Below are 18,890 nucleotides of genomic sequence, written 5' to 3'. Positions count from 1 at the left end.
AGGCCAAGGCAGACGGATCATGAAGTCAGGAGTTCGAGATCAGCCAGTTCGAGACTAGCCCGGCCAACATGGTGAAACTCTGTCTCTACTATAAATACAAAAATTAGCCAGGCGTGGTGGCATGAGCCTGTAATCCCAGCTTCTCAGGAGGCTGAGGCAGGAGAATCGCTGGAACCCGGGAGGCAGAGATAAAGTCTCTCCTTGTCACCGAGGCTGGAGTACAGTAGCACAATCTCAGCTCACTGCAACCTCCACCTCCTAGCTTCAAATAATTCTCCTGCCTCAGCCTCCTGAGTAGCTGGGATTACAGGCACCTGCCACCATGCCCAGCTAATTTTTTGTATTTTTAGTACAGACAGGGTTTCACCATGTTGGCCAGGCTGATTTCGAACTCCTGACCTCAAGTGATCCTCCCTCCTCGGCTAGGATTACAGGATTACAGGATTTGAGATGGAGTTTTGCTCTAGTTTCCCAGGCTGGAGTGCAGTGGCTTGATCTCGGCTCACCGCAACCCCTGCCTCCGGGGTTCAAGTGATTTTCCTGCCTCAGCCTCCCCAGTAGCTGTGATTACAGGCATGCACCACCACACTTCACTGTGCCCAGCCTGGATTTTTATTTTAAATCTGTTTGTCTATCTGATGTCAATCCAAAACTGCCTTTTTTTTTTTTTTCCTGAGACCGAGTTTTGCTCTGCTGCCCAGGTTGGAATGCAGTGGCACCATCTCAGCTAGCTGCAACCTCTGCCTCCCGGGTTCCAGTGATTCTCCTGCCTCAGCCTCCTGAGAAGCTGGGATTACAGGCTCATGCCACCACGCCTGGCTAATTTTTGTATTTATAGTAGAGACAGAGTCTCACCATGTTGGCCGGGCTAGTCTCGAACTGGCTGATCTCGAACTCCTGACTTCATGATCCGTCTGCCTTGGCCTACCAAAGTGCTAGGATTACAAGCGTGAGTCACTGCGCCCGGCCAAAGCTGTCTTAATGATTGTACCTTCACAGTGAGTCCGTCAGCTTTGTTCTTCAAGATTGTCTTAGCTACTCCCAGCCCTCTGTATTTCTATACAAATTTCAGAATCAGCTTGTTGATCTCCCATCCCCCATAAAAATATTTTAAATTTGCTAGGATTTTGACTGGGATTTCAGTGAATCTATAGATCAATTTGGGAAGAACTGACAGCCTAATAATGTTGCAGTTCTCTCAGATTTTCTATGTTCACAGTCACATCATTTATGAAAAATGATGCTGTTACTTGTTTTGTTTGTTTGTTTTTGAGACGGAGTTTTGCTCTTGTTTCCCAGGCTGAAGTGCAGTGGCTCGATCTCGGCTCACCGCAACCCCCGCCTCCCGGGTTCAAGCGACTTTCCTGCCTCAGCCTCCCCAGTAGCTGTGAATACAGGCATACACCACCACACTCAACTAATTTTTGTATTTTTCGTAAAGATGGGTTTTCTCCATGTTGGTGAGGCTGATCTCGAACTCCCGACCTCAGGTGATCCGCCCGCCTCGGCCTCCCAAAGTGCTGGGATTACAGGCGTGAGCCACCGCCCCTGGCCGCTGTTAATTTTTTTCCTTCCTAATGATTATGCCATTTGTTCTTTGTACTGGTTGACTTCACTGGCCAAGCCTTCCAGTATCTTGCTGATTGAAAGAGTGAGAGTCGTCATGCTGGTCTTGTTTGCAGCCTCAGAGGGAATGCTTGCAGTTATTCACCACTAATTATCCTTCTGTATGTTCGCTGTACATTTTATCTGATAAAGAGGTTTTCAGGCTGGGCGCGGTGGCTCACGCCTGTAATCCCAGCACTTTGGGAGGCCGAGGTGGGTGGATCACGAGGTCAAGAGATCGAGACCATCCTAGTCAACATGGTGAAACCCCGTCTCTACTAAAAATACAAAAAAAATTAGCTGGGCATGGTGGCGCGTGCCTGTAATTCCAGCTACTCAGGAGGCTGAGGCAGGAGAATTGCCTGAACCCAGGAGGCGGAGGTTGCGGTGAGCTGAGATCACGCCATTGCACTCCAGCCCGGGTAACAAGAGTGAAACTCCGTCTCAAAAAAAAAAAGGTTTTCTTTTGTTTCTAGTTTGCCAAGAGTTTTGTCATGAATAGGTAGGTTACCTGTCATTAATTTTTTATGTTTTTATTTTTTTGAGGCAGAATCTTGCTCTGTCACCCAGTGCGTAGTGCAATGGGCAACGTGGTGAAACCCCATCTCTCCAAAAAGTACTAAAACTTTAGTCGAGCATGGTGGCACGTGCTTGTAGCCCCAAATACTTGGGAGGCTAAAGTGGGAGGATTGCTTGACCCTGGGAAGCCAAGGTTGCAGTGAGCCAAGACCGTGCCACTGTACTCCAGCCTTGGAGACAGATCAAGTACTAGTATAAAAAAAAAAAAAGCAAGACCGAGCTCGGTGGCTCACACCTGTAATTGCAGCACTTTGGGAGGCTGAGGCGGGCGGATCAAGAGGTCAAGGAATCAAAACCATCCTGGCCAACATGGTGAAACCCCATCTCTACTAAAAAATACAAAAATTAGCTGGGCGTGGTGGCACACGCCTGTAGTCCCAGCTACTTGGGAGACTGAGTCAGGAGAATTGCATGAAACTGGGAGGCGGAGTTTGCGGTGAGCTGACATCATATCACTGCACTCCAGCCTGGTGCCTGGCAACAGAGCAAGACTCAGTATCAAAAAAAAATACAAACTTGGAAGTCACTACTGTCATTATTACAATTAAAAAAAAATGGACAAACTAAAAATTGATGACTTTTCTTGCAGTTGAAACTTTTCTTGAAGTTCTCTGAGGTTTCTTGGACCCATCAGATGACTGAGTTTGCAAGGCAAAGCTCCACTCGAAGTCGGGAGCAACAGGAGAGCCTGGAGAATCCCAGTGACATCTGCAGACCCGGAGCAGAAGCCACCAGAGCCCTAACTGGAAACAGAGAAGGGAACTTGGAGGAATTGCTGGAGCCAAGTGTGGGCTGGCATCAGAGGGTCTGGCCCTAGGGTCTTCAGTCTAGGGGGTGCCCCACACTTTCATGGGTTTCCCTCCAGGAATCCTACTTGATTCTAAGAAAGATCCTGAGGGCCCTGGCTGGGGTGGGGTGGGGGTAGAGAATCCTTGTGAAACACTCAAAGCCTTTTAGCCAAGGCCCCATTCCAGGGGGAATAGCTTTGCCAGAGCCTATCCCAGGTGCGGGGAGGGAATTCTCCTTCTAGCCGGCTCCCTTCCCAGAGAACAAGCACAGTGCTTGGAAGCCAAGCTGTAGGGAATTAGGTCAGGAAGGAACCTGAGCCAGAGAAGGGAGTAAGTGGCAGGGGGAAAGTGACACCCTCGCAGGGATACTTGTGAATGTCACATCCCTAAGATGCAGGCCAGGCGACAGGGCTGACAACAGAATGTTCCTCGTCTCCCACACCTCACCACACCCACAGCCTGCAGTACAATCATGGGAGTCACAGGCGACAGAGCTCAAGGCTCTGATCTCCTGAAGTCAGGAGGGAGACAGCAATGAGGACACCAGAAGGCATGGAGCTTCTGGTACCTGCAGCCGCAGCAAACACCAAACACTGTCCAGCTCCTAGACAGAGTAAAGTACAGCCTTGGCCAGGGGTGGTGGCTCACGCCTGTAATCCCTGCACTTCGGGAGGCCAAGATGGGTGGTCACTTGAGCCCAGGAGTTCGTGACCAGCCTGGGCAATGTGGCGAAACCCCATTTCTAAAAAAACTATAAAAAAAATTAGTTGAGCTTGGTGGCATGTGCCTGTAGTTCCCGCTACTCAGGAGGCTGAGGTAGGAGGATCACCTGAGTCTGGGAGATAGAGGCTGCAATGAGCCTTGATCATGCCACTGTACCCCAGGCTGGGCAATACAGCAAGACCCTAACTCAAAAAATTAAAATAAATAAATAAATAATGAAATATACCCAGTCAGGCATGGTGACTAATGCCTGTAATCTCAGCACTTTGGGAGGCTGAGGCAGGCAGATCACAAAGTCAAGAGATCAAGACCATCCTGGCCAACATAGTAGTAAACCGCATCTCCACTAAAAATACAAAAAATTAGCTGGGCGTGGTGGTGTGTGCCTGCAGTCCCAGCTACTCAGGAGGCTGAGGAAGGAAGATAGCTTGAACCCAGGAAGCGTAAGTTGCAATAAGCTAAGATCACTCCACTGCACTCCAGCCTGGCGACAGAGCAGGCTCCATCTCAAAACAAAACAAAAAACAAACAAACAAAAACAAAAACAAATGAAATATACCCTCCTCACACTATACGCCTCTCTCTTGACCTTAGTTCCTGTTATCTGATGGAATGTGTCTAGTTATCAACAAAAAAAATTGCAAGGTATGCCAAAAGGCAAGAAAAAATACAATCCCTGCCCAGCACCACGGCTTACGCCTGTCATCCCAGCACTGTGGGAGGCCAAGGCCGGCAGATCCCCTGAGGTCAGGAGTTTGAGATCAGCCTGGCCAACATGGTGAAACACCGTCTCTACTAAAAATACAATTAGCCAGGTGTGGTGTCAGGCACCTGTAATCCCAGCAACTCAGGAGGCTGAGACAGGAGAATCCCTGGAACCTGGGAGGTGGAGGTTGCAGTGAGCCGAGATCGCACCACTGCACTTCAGCCTGGGCGACAAGAGTGAAACTCAAGTCTCAAAAACAAAACAAAACAACAAAAAAACCATGTTTTGAAACCCATCCTCCTCCATAAAAATCTAGGGCTGTGAAAGTGCAGTTCCCCTCTGCATGGTGAGGGGCACAGAGCTGGATGTGGTGAGCTGGTGGCTCTAAGCATTCCCTCTAAGAGAGCTCTGAGGAACAAAAGAACATTCTATCCAGCTAGAGAACAAGAATGAGAGGGTTTTTCCCTTGGAATTCCATACAAAGCAGGAGTTCAAGGCTGCAGTGGGCTATGATGGCACCACTGCACACCAGCCTTTGTGACAGAGTGAGGCCCTGTCACAAAAACAAAATGAAACAAAATAAAACCTTGCCAGGTATGGTGGCTCATGCCCGTAATCCCATTACTTTGGGAGGGTAAAGCAGGAGGATCACTTAAGACCAGAAGTTTGAGACCAGCCTGGGTAAAACAGGGAGTCCGCAACATACAAAAATAGCTTTAAAAATGAGCTGGGTATGGTGGCATATACCTGTGGTCACAGCTCTTTGGGAGGCTGAGATTGGGGGATGGCTTGTGCCCGGGAGGTCAAGGCTGCACTGAGCCATGATTATACTCACTACACTCTAGCCTGGGTGACAGGGCAAGACCTTGTCTAAAGAAAAAAAGAAAAGGCCGGGCGCGGTGGCTCAAGCCTGTAATCCCAGCACTTTGGGAGGCCGAGGTGGGTGGATCACGAGGTCAAGAGATCGAGACCATCCTGGTCATCATGGTGAAACCTTGTCTCTACTAAAACTACAAAAAATTAGCTGGGCATGGTGGCGTGTGCCTGTAATCCCAGCTACTCAGGAGGCTGAGGCAGGAGAATTGCCTGAACCCAGGAAGCGGAGGTTGCGGTGAGCCGAGATTGCGCCATTGCACTCCAGCCTGGGTAACATGAGTGAAACTCCGTCTCAAAAAAAAAAAAAAAAGAAAAAAAGGAAAGAGGCAGGGCGCGGTGGCTCACGCCTGTAATCCCAGCACTTTTGGAGTCTGAGGCAGGTGGATCGCCTGAGGTCAGATGTTCCAGAGTAGCCTGGCCAACATAGTGAAACCTCCTCTCTACTAAAAATACAAAAATTAGCCAGGTGTGGTCATGCCTGTAATCCCAGCTACTCAGGAGGCTGAGGCAGGTGAACTGCTTGAACCCAGGAGGCGGAGGTTGCAGCGAGCCGAGATTGTGCCACTGCACTCCAGCCTGGGCAACAGAGCGAGACTTCATCTCAAAAAAAAAGAAAGGGCAACATAGTGCCTTTAGTTGATAATACCATATTTTACACTAAACGTTTGAGAGAGCAGATCTCAAGTGTTCTTACCCATGATTCCCCACCACCAGCCCCGGCACACGCAGGGAGCAGGGGGAAGCTTTTGGAGGTGATGAATATGTGTGTTACTGTGACCGTAGCGATGGTTTCAGGATGTAAGCATATGTTCACACTCATCAAACTGTACGCATTATATATGTGCAGCTTACTATATATTCATTATACTTTAATAAAGCTATTTTAGAAATAAAAATTAGAGCTGGGCGTGGTGGCTCACACCTGTAATCCCAGCACTTTGGGAGGTCAAGGTGGGTGGATCAGCAGAGGTCAGGAGTTCAAGACCAGCCTGGCCAACATGGCCTCCGCTGGAGGCAGAGGCTGGGGAAGGCTGAGGCCTTGGCTGCAGGGAAGGGGAGGGACTGGAGGGTCTTCAGCAGGCCCAACTCACTGCAGCAGGTCCCTCCAGCTCCAGTCTGGGGTCTGAGAAAACGTGCCAGCTGTTCTTGTCTACTCGGGGGGGGGGGGGGCATTTATGACTGGGCTTCAGCGTCTCTTCCTACATCCTCACTGGGCCCCTGGGTTCTGAGGATCTGGGCTGCCCTGGCCTGTTGGCACTTTCCAGAGCTGCCATCCTCTTTGCTGGGATGCAGAGGCTCCCTTCTGCCACCCAGGGGAAGCAGGCAAGGCCAGAGGCCTCACTGTCCTTCCCCAGCCTGTCCATGCCATGGTGGCTTCGTCTTCCCTGTCATCCGTTCATGGGCTGAGCACTTTCTGTAAAGCCATTTGGGCAGGAGCCCTCAGAGACAGCTGTCCAGAGAGGCCTCAGAGCCGCCAGGGTGACCAAGGAGAAGCTCTGGCCCACGAGGGTACACCGCCTAGAAGGTGGTCTGAGAAGGCAAGAACTGTGTCTGCCCTGGTCACCTGGTGCCCCCAGAGCCTTGTATGGGACCTAGTATGCAGTAGGTGCTCAATAAATGTTTGTTGAGCAAAGCTATAATTTCCTCTGAGGCAGGAGATGGTCTGGATGGCAGCAGGTGGCCTAGGGAAGTGGCAGTCAGGGCACAGCACCCTGACCCTAACCCCCATCTGCTCTTGGGGCAATGCAGGGAGGATGTCCCCGGTGGAATTGACGGCAAGGTTCTGGAAGGCAGGAGGCCAAGGGAGGTCGTGGAGGAAGGGCTGGGTAGGAAGGGGCTCCGGCGGAAGAGGAGGAGGTTGTGAATCGGTCGAGGAGGGCTCCTTTTGGCTGCCCCTAGACCTACAGGAGGGGCAGGCAGCAGAGAAGGGTGAGCTGGAGGCCGGAGGGGCCAGGGAAGACGGACAGGGACAGCGCGCTGCCTCCGGGACCCCGACGGGCCTGCCCTCTTCATCCTCCCCCTACCTCTGCTTTCCCCAGGACTCCTTTTGCGCCCACACTCCAGTCTCTCTGTCTGAAGCACCCTGTTCCTCCCTCTTGGTGGTTCAGCTCTTGAAAGCCTCTCCAGGCCTCGGGTTCTTTCGGATGCCCTGCCTCTCCCGCTCGCTTCCTTCATCTCCGCATCTCCGCCTCAGCCTTTCATCTGCTCCCTCCACCTCGGCCTCGCCTTGCCTCAGTCTCCCCCCGTCTCGCCCCCTCTGCCTCCAGAAGCCTGCGCCTCTGTCTCTACCACCGCCCCGTCTCCTAGTGTCCCCGGCGTCTCTCCCGTCGTTCCCGCTGCCTTGATGGGCCGGAGCTGTGGCACTGGCATCGCCGGCCTGGGGACCGGGATGTGGGCGATGGACGGGGGTTCCGGCAGGCGCAGGGAAGGGGTTTCCCCACCCGGGGCGCCCGGGGAGACTCTCGTGCCAGTCACCTGAGGGTCTGGGCGCGGGCTTCGCGCCTACGCGCTCGACGTGGGCGCCCCGGGGCGCGCCTTTGTCTCTCCCGAGCCTCGAAGGCTAATTAGATTGGGCGGGAGAGGGGTGGGGTGGGAGAGGGGGCCGACGTCCACATTCACTGCGCCGCGGCCGCCACTCCGCCGGCAGCCCCGCGCAGGACCGGCCCAGTGTCACGTCTGTTCAAACCGTTTCTTCGGCCTCGCCCCCACACGCCTCGGCAGCCCGCCGCGCCTTTGTACACGCCGGCGGGGGCGCCCTGGAGTCCTGAACCGTCCTACGGGGAACAGGGGGTGGGGGGTGGGGGGCGGGGAGCGACGAGGGCCCCACGCGGGGAAGGAATTTCCTGGGCTACTGCGATAATGGGGACGAGAAAGATTGAGGCTCAGAAAGCCAGAGAGAGACGTGCGAGGAGGAAGTGAGAAGCTGGAGAGGGGCCGGAGTGCCAGCGAAAGAGGGGAGCGCAGGGGAAGGAGGAAGAGTAGGAGACAGGGAGAAGAGAGACAGGGATGGGGGCGCACGACGGCAGCGGGCGGAGGAGGGGCGCGGACAGGAACGTGCGCACTAGGGAAGCCAGGCCGGAGCACGGCGCGGGCAGGGGAGGGTCGCGGAGGGGCTGTGCCGAGAAGCCAGGGAGGAGGCTGGACCGCGGACCGCGGGACTCCTGGACAGCGCGAGGCGGTGCGGGGGCTCCACTCCCTCCGCGGGGCTGGGGCGAGGGGGCTGGGGGGAGTGGGTGGGGGTCTGGGCGCGGAGCGGCCGCATTCTTCGCCTTTTCTTCCTCCGGCTCATTCCCGTCGATCGATACCTGCGCGGGACCTGCCCCCTCCGCTAATATCTTTTTAATGAGTTCGCCAGGCTTAAAGCGAGCGCGATCTGCCCTCCAGGGTGGATTTTCCCCCGGCAGATGTTTCGGGAGGAGGAGGCGCTCGGAGCTCCCGGGAGGGGGAGCAAATCTCTCCCTCCGAGGGGCGAGAGCAGGAGACTTTCTTCTAAAGTTCAAAAGAAAATCGGGCTTTCACTCGGCCCCCAAAAATGTATTTCTCGGCGGACAATGGGCTTCTTTCTGCGCCTCGGAAGGCCGGCGGGGCGGGAGGGGCGGGGACCCGCGCGCTTTGGCTCTGCCTGACCTACTCGCACCCCACACACACACCCAGGCCGGGGCCCCCGAGCGAGGGCGCAGGAGCCGCGAACCCATCCGCCCCTCCGAGCATCCCCATGAAGCGCACTGTCTGGACCTGGCCGTCCCGGACCTGAGCCCCGGCGCACCGGCGAGAATCAAAGCGTCCTGCGGGCTGGGGCGCCGGGCCGGGGGAGCCCTGGGCTGTCCCACGCGCCCCCGGTCTCGAAGGTGCCTCAGCCGGGCCGAAGGGGCGCGCGCTGGTTCCTCGAGGGGGGGCCGGACTAACCTCCGGGCTTCGGCCAAGGCCTCCTTCCCCTCGGCGCTCCGCCCTGCGCGGGGCAACAAGTAGAAATTAGCCGGTCGCGGGCGGTTGCCCGGCTCTAAGCCTGTCTTGCCCGCCCGGGCCTGGCCACCCCTCCGGGTCGCCCCCTGCCCGTCTCCTCCACTCCCCCTTAAGTGTCCCTCTATGGGGCCGTCGGCGTGCCGCGGCTGCCCGCTCTCCACTCTCGTGGGCGCCGGGGAAAGGGGCACCCGGGCGGCGAGGTGACCTCCGAAGAGCCGCGGCAGATTGATTCGTTCCGCCCGGAGCCGGGGCCGCGTGAATAGGGGCCCGGGCGGCGGCGGCAGCGGCGGCGACGGGGATAAAGATGTTCTCCCTGAAAGGGGGAGGGGGCGCGGAGCGGGAAGCGGGGCCATTCACTCCTGGCCCGGCCTCTCGGGAAGCCGCGCCGAAGAAAGGGGGCCGGGGCCTATTCAAGTCCTACGAGCCGCCCACAATGGCCCGATATACTGGGGGCCTCTCTATTAACGCCCATGAATATTAAAGAGATCGCCAAGAGGCGGCCAGCGGGCGAGGGGGGCGGCAGTGTCGGCGAGCTCCGGGCAGGCCAAGGGGAGGGAGCTTTGGCGCGAGCACATTCCGCGCCTGGGCCCCGCGGAAAATGACAAAACGACACGGGTCATCCACTGGGAAAGCCCGGGATGTTTCCCCTCGAAATCTCCTCGCGGGAAGATGCCAGCACAGGGTCTCGTTCCCGGTTTCAACGCAACTTGATTCCGGGCGCTACCTACAGGCTCCCTTTTCCCGGGGCGGGGGTCTGGTTGAGTTTGCGGCTAGACCAGAAGCACAAAACGTGAGCACAGTGGAGACCTGGGCGCACCAGCTGGGCCCCGCTTCCGCCCCGCTCGCAGCACGGCTCCCGGGTTTGCGGGTCCGGAGGAGAGGAACGGGATTGCCTGGCTGCAGTCCGAGCCCTTGGTCACTGCGCCAGCGGAATCCAAACTTCTCACGCTAAGCCGGGGTCCAGGATCCAAATGCTGCGCCCTAGCACAGAGGAAGCACAGACCTAAGGGCTTCCCGCAGTGGGACGTGGCCCTGTAGAGGGCCAAATCCTCGGGGCTGTCGTGGGAAAGTGATCTGACCCAAAGTGAGACCAAGCAAAGAAACCTCAGTTCACAAAGTATAACCCAAACCATTGCACAGACAGGGACACTGAGGCTCAGAGAGGAAAGGGGCAGTCTACACAGCACTCAGCAGTCCCCATCCCTCTTTGATCTCCTGGAGGAAATGAGGTCGCTTTCGGGGCTTAAGGAGCTGCCGCAGCGCTTGGCTCCTGGCAGCGCTCCCCGACGACGTCTCCTCGGCTCTCAGCACTTTCTCCTCTCCACCTAGGTCTTGCTAGAAGCCAAGTAGTAGGCGCCGGTGAGGCTCCCCTGCAGGAGCCATCGGACTCCATACGCCCCCTCAGACTCCAGCCCTGGCCAGGGAGCCAAAGTGACCCTCCGGCTGCGTCGGAAAAGGAGTGGAGGTTTCGGGGACCCCAACCCACCTCCCTCCTCAGCAGCGCTGCCCTCTGCTGGCGCCCTGCCCAACGGTCCTGGCTTCTGCCGGGTGCGCCCTTCCCTGGGCGCCAGCTTCAGGCGGACCCGGGCGCCGGGGCTAAAGGCCAGCTACCGCCGTCTTCCTGCTCCCTTTGCGTCCCAGTGGGGACGGGAGATGCCGGAGACTACTGGCAGGAGCTGGGGGCCAGGGGTCTGGAGTCTGGCTGTCAGGGATGAGGCCCTCTTAGCCAAAGAACTCCCGGGTGGCGGAGGGGCCTCTTTGTCAAGAGGTGTTTGGACGGGGTTTCGCTAACGGGAGGTCAGCTCGCTGCCCTTCCACCCAAGTCCCCCGCGGTGCGGGAAAGGTCTGAGGAGTCCACACCGTACAGCGGAGACTACCCCGTGAGCCTGACCCACGCCGCGAGGGTCCAGGCACCTCCGTTAGCGGCATCTGAAATTGCAGCCTCGTGAGGGAAGCCAGAAGTGCGGCAGGTGGGGAGGTGTCCCGAGCCCTCTCACCAGGTGTGTCAGGGTCTGGGGTCTGAGGCTTGAGGCTGACCTGGGGTGCGGCGAAGCCTGCAGGAAGCGGGGGCCTTCCGCCAGGCTCACCAGCTCCCGGCTTCGAGAGAAGGAACCGCTGGGCTCCGAGGTGCCTCGAAACCGCCGCAAAGCAAGTCTACTCTTGGGGTGATGTGCAGGAGGAAAGGAGAGAAGAGAGAGGCAGAGGAGAAAGAAAGAACCGGGAGGCAAGAAGGAAGGGGCGCCGCAACGCCGCGGGCTTCCCCGGGCTGCCGCTCAGCCAGGAGCCCGGAGGCCGAGACCGCACCACGGCCTCTCCCGGAGCCGCCTGCAGTTTCGGAGGGACTTCGCTCCCAGGCACGCCTGCTCCCACCTAGAAAGGGGTCTGGGGACCCCTTTCAATCACCCTATATCCCGTAGGAAATTCTTTTCCCAGCGACAGGCTGCCAGTGCGATTCCGGTCCGCCCATCTGGAACTCCGACCTGGCCCCGCAAGGGCCGGGAGCCTGGCTGCGCACGAAGCTGTCTCAGGCCGGGACCACCCCCAGCCCCGACGACGGCTGTGGCCCCGCCTCGGCAGACCCCTGAGCCCGCAGAGGAGTTTAGCACCCGGCTGCGAACAGCCAGCGAGTTGGCGCGACCCGTTTGAAGCGAAGCGCCGGCTTCGGCAGCGCGGTCTGCGCAGGGGATCCGCGTGGCCACCCGGGCTGCGCGTGAGCTTGGGGGGACTGTGGCGGCCGGGGGAGTGCAGGGCCGCGGAGGGAAGAGGACGCCGGCCCTGGCCAGGGAGGGAGAGCCGTGCAGGGCTGGACCGGCCGGCGGGAGCAGCAGAGGAAAGGTGCACCCCGGGGCTGGGCCAGGCGGGTGAGCATGCTTCAGGCCTGAAGGGAGCGCGGGCCCCGAAGCTAGGCGTCCGCTCTGGTCCACCCCGCTCCCTGGAGTCCTGGCAAGCCTCGCTGTCCCCCTCCCCTGCTCGGTCCCCTCCTCTCCTCACAGCCCGCAGAGCCTCCCTCCCTGCCCCGCGCTTCCCACGGGGAGAGAAGAAAAAACAGGAGGGGGGAGGAAGGACCAGGGAGGGGAGGGAGAAGTGGAGGGGGACTGTTCGGAGCGGTCCGCGCGCCTCCGCCCCTCGCGCTCTCGCGACGAAGCTCCTCGAGCCCGGCCGGGTACAAGTCTGTCCTCCGACGTCAGGGGGTCATTAATAACCAATTAGGAGGGTCACTGCGGCTCCTATAAAGGCGCTGAGATTTTGCCAAGGGGAAGACGGCCCCGGCCGGGTGTGCGAGAGACTAGCGCGCGTCTGAGAGCCCCTCGCTGCCGCTTTCCGGCAACCACCCGCCTCTCTCCCACCCCGCACCCCCCGCACCCGCCTCCGCCTCCACCCGCGTCTCTCCACCCTCAGCGCCGCCTCTGCCATCTCTGCAGATTCCCCCATCTCTCTTCCTCTCTGCCTGTCTCCCCCTCGTTCACTTTCCACCAGCCGCCCCCTCGCCTCCCGCTCCCTCCTGTGTCCTCCTCCTCCCCGTCCTCCCCCTGCTCCTGTTCCTTCTCCTTCGAAGCCCTCTCCTCTCGCTCCTTGGGCTCTCCTCTCGCCCGCCCACCTCCCCCGTTGGCCGGGCAGTCCCCCGGCGCCGGGGAGCCCCGGGCCGCCCATGATGGGCTCCGTGCTCCCGGCTGAGGCCCTGGTGCTCAAGACGGGGCTGAAAGCACCGGGGCTGGCGCTTGCCGAGGTCATCACCTCCGACATCCTGCACAGCTTCCTGTACGGCCGCTGGCGCAACGTGCTTGGGGAGCAGCTCTTCGAGGACAAGAGCCACCACGCCAGCCCCAAGACGGCCTTCACTGCCGAGGTGCTCGCGCAGTCCTTCTCGGGCGGTGAGTCCAGCCGTCGGGGCCCGGCGCAACCCCTCCTCCCGGCAACCCTTATTCTGGTCCTGGCTGTGCGCGAGACGGTTGGGATAACCGGCCTCACTGCTGCTCGCGCCAACTTGGGCCCTCCCGGCGCTCCGTGCACCTCTGTTTCCCCGTGGGTCAAGCCAAGGCGCGAGCCGCCAAGCAGCGGTGGGTCGCAGAGCAGCTCCGCAGCCCACACGGCTCAAGGACAGATCCCCGCGACCCCGTCGCCCCCGCCGGCCCCTCCCTTCCCCTCCCGCGCTAGAGCTGGCGGGTTCCCGGCATTTAAAGCCTTACTAGGCGTGTAATAGCAGTTGACTCAAAAAGAAGGGGTTTTTAATTCATTTAGTTAACTTGGGCTTGACCCGCGAAAGTTCCCACTTAAACCAAGAACTTTAAAAGGCAGCCGGGGCTGGGGAGGGGGCGGAGGGCGGGCAGGAGGAGAGAAAAAGCCGCGGGGAGAGCGAGGGAGAGAAAGAGAGAGCGAGAAAAGTTTCTTTTCTTTAAGATGTCTCAAGTTCTTATTCCTCATTCATCAACCCGCAAACAATATCTTTCCCCGGCTCTGGCTTATCTGTGCGTCGCCCTCTTTTCCCCCTTTACGATTTCTGTTCCTCTCTTAATTTACCGTGAAGACTAATTCCACTTCCATTCACGCTATGTCAACCATCTAATTCCCCCTTTTTGTAAGGGGAATTCCTCGGCCCCTTTTAAACAAGTCCCCTCCGCATTGAGCTACAATTTACTGCTACAGCATTCTTCCAGGGCTAATGAATTTAGAATTAGCAATTTCTTTCGAATGGAGCCGAGTGAATGCGATCACTTTAACAGCGTGACAAATTGCCCGCCGCGCCGCAATGGACACCGTTTAACCCCCCCTTTCAGCCGGCCCGCTCGCCGGGTATTTTCCCAGGTAGCTTAGAGGGGAACCTTGTAGGACATGGAGGCCGCCCCTGTGCGCCTCACAGCTCCCAGCCCGGCCGCAGAGGCCGGAGAGGGGAACCCTCGGGGGGCTGAGTGCCGCCGCGGCTCCTCCCAGTCCAGAGAGAGGACATCGGGGTTTGTCTGAGCCCGGGCACTGCCCTCCCTGGCACCCCAGGGCCTGGGAGAAGAGAGGGACTCGGAGTGCCCGGGGTCACACAGCGAGCGCAGAGCCTGGCCAGCTGCTGCCAACTGCTGTTTCTTTGGCACCTCCAATGCCTTCCAGCCCGAGGTCTGTCCCCAGCGCTGACCACGTCCGGGCTCCTCTGCCAGTGCCCAGAGCCCGGACGCACAGTGGGCTTCCGGAACCCGACTAGGCGAAAGAGCCTCGGGTTGGCCTTCACCTCCTTGTGGGACTTGGCCTCAGTTTCCTCGTGCCTAAAACCACTCACTGCCGTTGGCTCACTAATTCTTAAAAACTTTTCCGGGGCAGAGGACGGAAGAAGGTGTGAATGTTTTGAGGATTCGTGGAGAGACTAAAACCCGCGTCTTAAAATGGTCCCCAACGCACCACTCGATTTCCAGGGCACAGAGGGTCCCCGGGTTGCAAACAGAGGAGAGGTCCTTGAGCCTCCGCGCATCCGACTGCTCCCAACACCTGGGTGATCTCTCTGGATTTGGGGCCGACTTGGGGTTGGCCGGTCTGGGCAGGACCGAAGCCTGGGTCCGGGCTGGGAAGGAAGGGCCAGACCTGGCTGCGTCCGGCTCTGACCGGTTTTCCTGCCCCCGCCGCCGCCGCCGCAGAGGTGCAGAAGCTGTCCAGCCTGGTGCTGCCGGCAGAGGTGATCATCGCGCAGAGCTCCATCCCTGGCGAGGGTCTTGGCATCTTCTCCAAGACGTGGATCAAGGCGGGCACCGAGATGGGCCCCTTCACTGGCCGGGTGATCGCCCCGGAGCATGTGGACATCTGCAAGAACAACAACCTCATGTGGGAGGTAGGTGGGCTGGAGCCGAGGGGCAGGTGCAGGGGGGGCTCTGGCCCAGGGTGGGACCCGGGCGGCCGGCCAGCAGGCACTCCTGGCCTGGACAACCCCCTGAGCCAGGACTCTAAGCCGCCTGAATCTGGAGCTCACCCCGACTCTAGGCTCCCCAAACACCTTGCCGCGGAAGGCAGGGGAAAATCCCACCCTCCTTCCTCCAGGACACCCGGGAAGGGCAGGACTGTTGTTGGCTCCACTTGGCAGATTAGGGTACTGAGACCCAGAGCAGCCAGGTCGCTTATCCAGGGTCCCCACCACCCTCCCTCCAGGTGATCTCCCAGCCCCTTACATTCTTTCCCTGGGGAAGCAGTGGGAAGCAGCTCCAGGAAAGCCATTCAAGGCCAGTCCTGGCCTGGAGGTGAGGTGGGCTGGAAAGGAGAATGCCTTGTGAAGGCAGAATGACATTCACAATGACTGCAGCTGAGCTGCCATTGAGTCAGCTTCTGTGTCCCCAGCCTGAGTCACGGATGACCTCAGCAGCCCATGCCTTCCTAGTCCCATTTTACAGAGGGAAACCTCAGCTCCAAGAGGCTTCCATCCTATGCCTCCCCACCCCTCACCGTGACGGGTGCCACGGAGGGCCCCACTGTACTTCTTCCTAACCTTGCAGGATGGGAAACCTGCTGAGGCCAGACTGGTGCACCCCCTTCCTAGTCCCATTCCCTCACCTGTTCCTCCCAACCAGCCCCCTCCTGGCAGACCCTGAAGAAGCCAAACTTGATAGAACTGGGGAATGGCCCAGAGGCCTCTCCTGACCTCATGTTCTCCCTCCTCTGGAGGCCTGGGCCACTAACTACCTTTTCCAGTTGCTGGGTCAGGAAGTTGGGGTGCAGTTTGACCTCTGAGTGGCCTTGGAAGCTCCCGTGAAGGGGTTTAGACCAAGCTAGAGTGCCACAGCGAGCCAGTCCTCCCTCCCAGGGCTCCAGTGCCCTCCCTCTCTGAGGCCCTGGCTGATGTTCTCAGTGCTGTGGGGAGCACCTCTGCATCCCCTGAAAGAGCTCAGGGCCACTTTGGGGAGTGACACCTTGGAGACCCTTCTCTTCTGAGGGCAGGGAGGACATGGCAACAGGAGCTTGTCTCTTGGTCAGCCCATCGTGCCCTGGACTGACCCCCTGTGGGCCACGTCCAGATGGCTAGCCTCAGGCAAGTCCCTGCACCTCTCCAGCCTTCCTTTCCACGGCTGGAAAACGAAGCTTTATCCACTTCCCGGGGCTGCTGTGAGGATGGAGTGTGTGTGTGTGTGTGTGTGTGTGTGTGTGTGTGTGTGCCTGGAAGATCGTACACGTGGCATAGCCCTGCCTTACCTGATCCTTGATCCATCTGTGCCCAGGTGTTCAATGAGGATGGCACAGTGCGTTACTTCATCGATGCCAGCCAGGAGGACCACCGGAGCTGGATGACCTACATCAAGTGTGCACGTAACGAGCAGGAGCAGAACCTGGAGGTGGTCCAGATCGGCACCAGCATCTTCTACAAGGCCATAGAGGTGTGTGTGTGCACCGTTGTGCAGGGACCAACCAGCAAACCTGGTGGGGGGAAGTGTGCAGGGCAGTGACATCCAGGAACCACAACGGACAGCAGGGACCCGACACTGGCCTAGCCAGCCCTGCTCAGGCCGTGCAGCTGCGGCAGACAGGTGGTCTCCAGATGCCCTGCTCTCCGGTGTGTGACCTCCATGAGAAGCTTTCTGCTGCAGATCAGAAAGGATGGAACTCTCAACTTGATGCCATTGGGAACGTCATGAGCATCTCAATAGTGAGGTCCCTGGAGGTTGGCTGAAGGTGTCCCAAGGTTCAGGGGTCAGAGAGATACAGAGAAACAAGATGGGGAGAGGCAGCCCAGGGAATGCATTGCTGGGGAGGCAGGGTATGTGTCTGCCGCCATTTAGCTGTCTGAGGTCCCTCATTCTGCATGCATGGGCACCAGTGGCTTATGGCTCATGAGTCCAGTCTCAGCGATGGCTCCCTGTGTGTCAGGCTTTCAGATAATAGATATGCAGTATGGCCTTTAATCCCCACGGACCCCCAGAGGAGGATTTTGTGATTATTTACAGTTTATAGGCCAGAAAACCAGGTCTCCCTCGGTGGCAGCAGACTTGGGAATTTGGCAGGACATCTGGGGAGATTGTTAGCACTAATAGCTGTGCTTCCTGAGCCTTCTCAGAGGAGACAGGGCCAGATAACAGGCTGGACGCAGTGGCTCACGCTTGCAACCTCAGCACTTGGGAGGCTGAGGTGGGTGAATTCCTGAGGTTAGGAGTTCAAGACCAGCCTGGCCAACATGGTGAGACTTCGTCTCTACTAAAAATACAAAAATTAGCTGGGCGTGGTGGCAGGAGCCTATAATCTCAGCTACTCTGGAGGCCCAGGCCCAGGCCCAGGACAGAGGTGGCTTGAACACAGGAGGCAGAGGTTGCAGTGAGCTGAGATTGTGCCACTGTACTCTAGCCTGGGTGACACAGTGAGACTCCATCTCAAAACAAACAAACAAAAAAAGATAACAGACAGGTAAATATCACTTCCGGTGGTGTGGCAGGGGCGAGTCTGAGCCAGGAAGGTTCAGAGGAATATGGGAAGAGGAGGGCTTCCTGGCAGGCAGTGCTTGGGCAGAGGCAGGAAAGCTCCAGGTATCTGTGCAGGGGCTGAGGGTACAAACCAAGCAGAGAACTGGTCGCCAGGCAGGCCCACACAGGGACCCGCCCTGAACAGTGTCCCTTGGCAGGAAATCTGGCCTAGGAGTAGAGGAAAGCCACCCGCCGGCGGGTGGGAACAGGCTGGTGGCAAGTGCTGTGCGGAGGTGGTCAGGCTCTTCCTATCACACTTCTCTGCTCCCCGTGGGGTGGGGCTGGGGCTTGGTGGAGTTTTTCGGATGTTCTGGAGGAGCAGAGAACGACTGACCTTTGGTCCATGTTCCATTTTCTCCCCGGGGGAGAGCTCAGATCCTGAAGCTCTTTCTAAGACCCCCGGGGGTGCCAGGGCCTAGTAGCTTCTGGGACGGTTTCCTTTGGTTGTCCCTGAATAACAAGGCCCCAGGGACTCTCCCAGAGGTGACAGCAGGAGGCCTAGCCTGGGTCCCGGCTGAGGGGGGTGATTAGATGAGCAGGAGGTGGAGGATAAGAAACAGTGAGTGGTTCCTGGATTGGGCTTCAAGTGAGGTAAGATGGCCGTAGGGCAGGGTGCAGAGAGGACTGGAGGTGGCCCAGGCCCAGGACAGAGGGGCCTCCTGTGACCATCTGGCTGGGCCACCACATCCTAGAATTGATTTCCAGTGTAGTTGAGCCCCACACCTAACAGAATGCACCCTCCCAGATCCCCACCCCACCACCCTCTCACACACATCTTCACCCCCATACCCTCCTTCCCAGCCATCCTTGTACAGATGCAATGGAGGACTCCCACTCCCCCCACCCCACCCCCCCACACACACTCTTGTGAACACAAGAGACAGACTTACATCATTCTGGCAAGAGGGCTCCAGGCTGGGGCAGAAGTGGGGGCCTGAGTCTCATCTAGCCGTGCAGGTCACACCAGCTAGAAGCCAAACAAACTCAGGAAATATGAATAGATATTTAGAAATTCAGTCCAAGGGCAAGGAGATGAAGAATATCTTTGGGGAAGCATCTGAGTTTATAGGATTAGGAAAAATGGTCATCTACATTCGATCGGGAATTTACGTTGAAAAAAGAAGATCAGGCAGGGACGGTGGCTCACGCCTGTAATCCCGACACTTTGGGAGGCTGAGTAGACAAATCGCCTGAGGTCAAGAGTTGGAGACCAGCCTGGCCAACATGGTAAAATCC

General features: G+C 58.1%; 1 protein-coding gene across 1 annotated transcript in view; it reads left to right on the top strand.

Annotated features, from left to right (window-relative positions):
• The first annotated feature begins 12,835 nt into the window (after window positions 1-12,835).
• Window positions 12,836-18,890, top strand: part of PRDM12 (PR/SET domain 12) — an 18,334-nt gene continuing 12,279 nt past the window's right edge. The window contains exons 1-3 of the mRNA XM_017499075.2: window positions 12,836-13,112; window positions 14,856-15,046; window positions 16,422-16,577. Coding sequence (XP_017354564.1) covers window positions 12,890-13,112; window positions 14,856-15,046; window positions 16,422-16,577 — 570 coding nt within the window. The 5' untranslated portion in view covers window positions 12,836-12,889. The remainder of the gene's footprint in view (window positions 13,113-14,855; window positions 15,047-16,421; window positions 16,578-18,890) is intronic.

Source organism: Cebus imitator, unplaced genomic scaffold (assembly GCF_001604975.1).
Source record: "Cebus imitator isolate Cc_AM_T3 unplaced genomic scaffold, Cebus_imitator-1.0 Scaffold254, whole genome shotgun sequence".
Lineage (NCBI taxonomy): Eukaryota > Metazoa > Chordata > Mammalia > Primates > Cebidae > Cebus > Cebus imitator.
The sequence above is the reverse complement of the archived record's forward strand: the minus strand, read 5'-3'. Positions and strand labels throughout refer to the sequence as shown.